The following is a 6,458-nucleotide window of genomic DNA, read 5'->3' as shown; positions in this document are numbered from 1 at the left end:
TACTATTGTAGGGCTTTGAGAAAGTGAAAAAGTGATTAACAACTTCAGTGAATTACAATTATCTTGTCATTTGCAAAATGTTTACCTCTATGCTTATCCTGTTTATCATTATTTATCTTATTATTTCATGAGTTACAAAGAGAAGCAAAGCACAGTTTTTCTTTTTATACAATTGCCTGTCTTGTCCTAAAATGTCCTGTAGAATACAATGGTATACAAATATGGGAAACTAGAGAAAACAAATAAACTGGAAATTTAATTTGTGAGAATTTTCATGAGCACAAAATAATTTCCCTTGACATTTTAAACACTCTATTAGAGGACTGTTACTGTTTTCAAGGGTTTATTGTGGAGAAACTGCTGGTGTGTGAATCAGCAAAAGACATCCTGAATTAGACATGTTTGTTGCATTTTCGTAGCTGAACAATAGGTTGCTGCTTCTTAACAAAAAAGGGACAAAGAAATAAATATGGCAACAAGTTGTCATGACGACTATGCTCAACAGTAAACATGACATGAATCTATCCTTCATACATCATCCTTTTCTCATTGACAGAATCTGGTATTTCTCACTGAAAACAATCACTTTACTGTTTTGACACCAGTTAGAAACTTAATGACTAAATGTTTTATTTTTCATCTTGCTGCAACATCTAACCTCATTTCTTTGCTTTACGACCAAATACAGAGAAAGAGCATAACCATATTTCATATATTATTCCAGTTATCCACACAAAGAGTTTGAAATTGATCAGTTTAACAGTTGATTTTAAGCACTATATTGTTTCTGCATGATATGTGTGCATGCATACATGTTTGTGTGAGTGCTTGGGCACAGAGTGTGATCACAGTATGAATATTTCTTCACAGCTCGTCGGTCTCTCCATCAAAGGGCACAACATCATTTTCCATATGAATGCTGCTGGGCTCGCTGCTTCCCACCCAGCCGATAGGAGTGCGGTTGAAGGAAGGCCGACAGCCAATATCATGCTGGTACACCACTGCTGGTTCAGGCATCTCTTTGGTCAGCTTTTTCTCCGGCAGCTGGAATTTCATTAACTGGTTGGCCTTCTCGAAGCCTCCATAGGGCATGGCACTCCTAGAAAAGCAAAGTTGGAGAATTATTAAAGTCCCTTTTTGTCACAAAGCGCCTAAGGCATCAGAACTGAGTACCTATTGAAGCATTTGTATTTGGGCAGGTCCTTGCGCTCAGTGGGACTAGGCATTGCTGTTTTCAGAGTGGCTATCAGAACCTCATCACCCTTCATGGCCCTCTCCCATGGTGATACGTACGTCTTCACATGAATATGCGTCTTAGATCCATCTCTTCCACCTCCTATGAATGCAACATACATGGTAAGAGTATGTGTTGTGATGTTTTTGTGTTTCACAAAATAGTAAAATATATCTCTAATACATTGTGATGGTGCAGGGTTGATGACTATTTCTTGATGGGTTACATAGCTTCATAATGTCTCTCCTGGTTGCCTTTCAACCTTGAGTGACTTAAGAAGTTGTTTTGTATGAAATAAACAAAGGCCCAATGTTGATAGTGTTGATAGTTAGGTTAGGAAAACTGTCTCACCTCTTTTGAGTTTTTTAAGCCAATCTGGGCTAACTCGCTGCTGGTAGAAACTTCATATTTCATGTACACTAAAAAGAGCTTTATCCTTTTTCTAGTCTAAATACTTTGCAAGAAAGCAAAGATTACAATTTTTCAAAATATTGAATAATTACTTGTTTTTTACATTATTGGGCAGAATAATTATTGTCCTAATACTTCAGTGTTCAATTAATGTTTTAATTATATATATATTGTCAATCCTTCAGTTCATCGTGGCCACAGTTATCTCTCCATATTTTATATGCATTTGTGGGTTTTTTTTATGTACATATAAAGAGGCACTGCTGGGACACAAAACCGGGTCCAGGTAAAAAAAAAAAAAAAGACCAAACATACTGATACCAACCTTTTAGTGGAGACCACCCATTAGCTCCGTCTCCTTTTCCACCTTTCCCATGATCATCTGCCCCCTCTCCTCCTGCACCTCCTGCACCTCCCGCTCCTCCTGCTCCTCCTGCACCTGCACCTTTTCTTCCAGGTTTTGGAGGAGGCATAGGGGCTCCTCCTCCAGTATTTAGCCCAACAAAATTCAGGTGTCCAGGGTGCTTGCTAACATAATGCCCACCAAGAGTTATCATCTGACCCCCAATCTGACCGCCCAGAGAGGGAACAAACTTCTGGAGGTTGTCCTGAAAGTAATAAATCAATATAACCAACCATATGGCACACAGCACACAACCCTTTGTCATCATAATTCATCTGGTTATACAGAATTTACTCTTGCTATATCTAATTCAAATACTTTTGCCATGAATGAAAATTAGTTTGTCAGGTAACAAAAAAATATCTCTGAACTTTGCCACATTTTTATACGTTTCAACATTATTTCAAAGTTGTTCTGTGAAATTTTGATTATATTATACACACTGAATCATTAACCTTTAAAAATAACTTTTCTTCCATGAACAAGACTCTCACCATTGAATCACTGCTGAAGACGTCAGGGTTGTTTTCATAGATGAACTTCTCCACTCTCTGCTGCCTCATCTTGAACATCTTGGAGCCTTTGTTCTTCAACAGGGACAGCTCCTCCAGCATGATGTCTTTGGGAGTCCTAATCTTTGTTCCCAGGTCGAACTCAGATGCCTCTGGTTCCGACTCATACTCTAGGTAAGAGGCATCCAAACAAATGGATCTAACATTGGAAAATGTTGAAAAGCCAAATGTTGAAAAATTTGGCTTCATAAACAAAAATGTGCTCTTGTCCCGGTGACAGGATTATGATCCCCAGTAGCGACACACTATTTGAAAAACACAGACTCAGAAAATCACAAGCCAAACTTGAATTAATTTTTAGTCAATCGTGTCTGATGATAGGTTGTTATGATATTGACATTTCATATTAATACCATTAAATGTCAGCCTTACCATCCTGTGGGATATGTGAGAGGTCAGTTATGATCTTGGAGGGCTTTTTCCGCTTGTATACAGGGGCAGGTGCTTTCAGAGGCATGACTGGAAGGCCAGCAAAGAAAATTGTGTGAGCAGCAACTATTAATTAATTGATGACAGTATGACTAATCTGCATATCCTGGGGTTGAGACAGAGATTCAAATGCTCTTAAAAGAGTGTTTTTGTTTTAGTTTTTCAACTAACTTTTCAAAATGACTCTTCACTATCAACACCTATAGCCATCAACAACCCTTGAAAGTGAATCCATGGAACCTCAATGTAAGAGTCAGCCACCATGAGCCCTGCTCATTTTTCAAGTTCAAGGGGGGATGTCAGTGCCCTCAGATTCCCCACATTCTCCAGTGAAGCAGATGACTCCAAGGAAATATATAGCCTAATGCATGTTTTGTTTAGGTGATATAAGAGCTGTCTGCAGACTGAGTCAAAATAAACAGAAGCATGGTGATTAAGGTAGAGGTTGTTCATCAGTGCACCCTGATGTTATAGTACCACTGTAAAAGTGAAGGTCTTAGGATCATAAAATAGCATTTGGCATTATTCATATCATCTGATCATATTCTTGAATCTGCAACCTGCATGGGAAGATGTTGGCAGTGGAAGTTGAAATAATACTTTGCTGTGTCTCATCTTTCAAGATACGATAACCACTTATGAGGCGCATTTGTATGAATAACCATTTTTTTTACAGTCTCCCAAGTGTAGATTATGCATTTGGTTCTTAAAATATCTTATGTGCTTACGTGACTGTTTTTTAACTTTTCTGCATACATGCCAGCCCCTACAGCTTGCAATAGTTTTCTTAATTTCCAGTGGCAAGTGGCAAAACATCACATCACATCTACTGCATGTAACTCAACACGCTGCAGCTATTTTTAAAAGCCATTTCCAGCCAAGACATTCTAGCGACGTGTAATGGCGTCATTTAACTATCAAATAAGCTGGAGACAACCCTTAAGGACACAATACACACCTGCAGGAAACAATTCTGTTTTGAATATTTCAGCTGCTCTCAAATCATGAAGTAGAATATCAAGAAGTTGTGGATATTAACCAGGAGCAATCTGGACACTGTTTTAATTCCGTTAAATAATTACAAGCTTACCACTTGTGCTCACATTTATCACCCCTCCTGTCAGGATTTGGTAGCCCCGTATAAAATCTCTGTAACACCCACAACAGGGGGGGTCAGCACATTCACCCATTCCTTTGGTCAACTTAAGATATACCAGGAAAATCTAAAAGCAGCAAAGTGGGAGAGCCATTTGATGGTTCAGTTAAAATTAAAGCAAACTTTGCAGTCCACAAGCTAAATAAATTATGCCTAAGAATTAGTTTCTCCACTATATTACCAATTTCCATTGTTGTATTAGTCAGATTTGTGTCTGTCCATTAGTAGAAAAAGCACATTGATGGGATGCAGATCCACTCACCGAGTTTTTGCTGTAATCCTGGTTGGAAAACGATAGCTATAAATACTAGGAAAGGAGACGCAGGGCTCAATTCTGATGATCCCGATCACAATTTCACAAATCCCGCTGTACCTCTGACCCTATGTAAGGCTGGACCTAGGTCCCGAGAAGTGCAAAAGCCACTCAGCCGCTCAGATGGCTGATGTTCCAGAGGGTTGGGGGTGTGGGTGGCAGCAGTGTTGGTGTCAAGGCGGGAGGAGGAGGTTGTGGTTTAGGTTAGGAGTATGAATAGTGATGGGGGTGTTAAAGGGGTGGAGGGGGGGTGTCTCTGTTGGCCAGCTGAAAGTGCTGATGGTGATATTAAAGGAACAAAATCATTCTCACAGATGGCTCAGAAGCCTATATTTAGTAGCAAAGAACGAGGAGAACAGAACTCAGCTATAAGATAGCCTCAAAGGGCTCTGGGGTGTGTTTGGGATACACAGACAGACTGATAGAAAGGCAGAGAAGACTACAGACAAGTGCACAAGTCGAAGATTAAGTACATGAATGTGTCATAGCTTTGTGTTTCAAAGTGAGAGTTAGCTTCTTTATTCCCTACATTCCTTATCCGGACACTAGATTGTCACATTTTCAGCTTCCCTGGATCATTGTAACTGGAGGACATGATGGGCATGTGGAGTGAGAACTGTTAGTGACTGTTTGCATGACTAAAACAGCTTCAGCAAACGCTATTGAGGAACAATGAAATGGTAATACCAATTAATAACATTATTCCATATGCTTTGTAGTTTGTTTGTTTTAAGAGCACAGCAGTATGAATGCACGAAAAGTATTTAAAGTGCATACAGTTTATTTAATCACAAAGTGATGCATTGAACTCATCCGAGATCTATGACCATCACAAGTCACTCTTATATCAGTTGAGACATTTCACTACAAAGCTCAAAATTTGTTCCTCATAGTGGTACTATAAAAATTCATTTTTATTCTCTATGTCAGAACCAAATGTCTAAACAAAATCCTATGGCAAAGCATACAGTACTTATCGTGATATTTCAGTCGGACACATTAATAGGAGTTAGCAACGTGGCTAAAAAAATCTAGTGATCATATGTAAGAATACTTATTAGGTCACTGTCAGTCATCAGTTATTGTTGTAGTGACCGAATGTTTTTGAGCATATTTTCTTCACCAAATTTGAGTATTGTTTTCTTTACCACTGAACTTGCTGATCGATACTACATGGATCTGTGCATGCCATTATTTACATTTCCAGTGACGAGTAAAGTGAAACATCTTTTAGTCTGGAATCTGGGCAATTGCCCAATATCTATTTACCATAACTGGTACATTTATATTTTTGCTTGGTTACTCAGTTCATTGTCTAAATAAGGTTTTCTTACATCTGGAGTTTGATCAATTCAACATGATTAGCTTGGGTCCCTAGCTTGGGTGTTTTTGAAGTACACTTAAGATGTCTTTCATGGAGATTTTTCCTTACGCTGGGTTTTATTCTGTTCCAGTTTAGTCCTAATATAATTGATGAACTTCAAGTGATTCATTCATTCATCTTCTTATCTGTTTCTAGGATGGGGTGGGTGCTGGAGCCAAGGATGGGGTACATCCTGGACAGGTCACCAGTCCATCACAGGGCCATTTTCTGTTGAAATCAGTATATAATTCCTCACACAAGTGAAAGAAACCGAAAGCAATGTTCTATTTCTTATTTGGTCTTTTCAAGCAGTTAAATACAGAACACCTTTTTAATAAGAGTGGTAACTTGGCAAAATGTCCTTTTTACTATGAATAGTGTTCTGTGTAGATGTTAGCAGTCCTATAAATAGGCACCCAGTGAGGCTTGAAACAAAATGGCCTTCTGACTGTGCACTCAGTCAGGGAAGACTTGTAGCACCTTCAAGTGGCAGAAAAACACACCAGTTGCACAACAACATCCCAATTATCTCAAGTTCACCACTATAGGAATTTCATTCAGAAAATGTTATATTTTT

The 6,458-nt window shown here is 38.8% G+C and overlaps 1 protein-coding gene across 1 annotated transcript; it reads right to left on the bottom strand.

Moving 5' to 3' along the window:
- Positions 1–269: 269 nt before the first annotated feature.
- On the bottom strand, positions 270–4,714 carry myoz1a (myozenin 1a). Its single transcript, XM_029521374.1, has 6 exons — positions 4,468–4,714; positions 2,993–3,079; positions 2,543–2,730; positions 1,971–2,253; positions 1,174–1,336; positions 270–1,099 (listed from the first exon to the last, which is right to left on the bottom strand). Exons 2-6 carry the CDS (start codon positions 3,075–3,077, stop codon positions 865–867), a joined length of 954 nt encoding a protein of 317 aa, XP_029377234.1. The 5' UTR covers positions 3,078–3,079; positions 4,468–4,714; the 3' UTR covers positions 270–864.
- Between the last annotated feature and the right edge of the window lie 1,744 nt (positions 4,715–6,458).

Source organism: Echeneis naucrates, chromosome 15, assembly GCF_900963305.1.
Source record: "Echeneis naucrates chromosome 15, fEcheNa1.1, whole genome shotgun sequence".
Taxonomy (NCBI): Eukaryota; Metazoa; Chordata; class Actinopteri; order Carangiformes; family Echeneidae; genus Echeneis; species Echeneis naucrates.
Note: the sequence above shows the minus strand (reverse complement) of the source record. Positions and strands in the feature narration are given on the sequence as shown.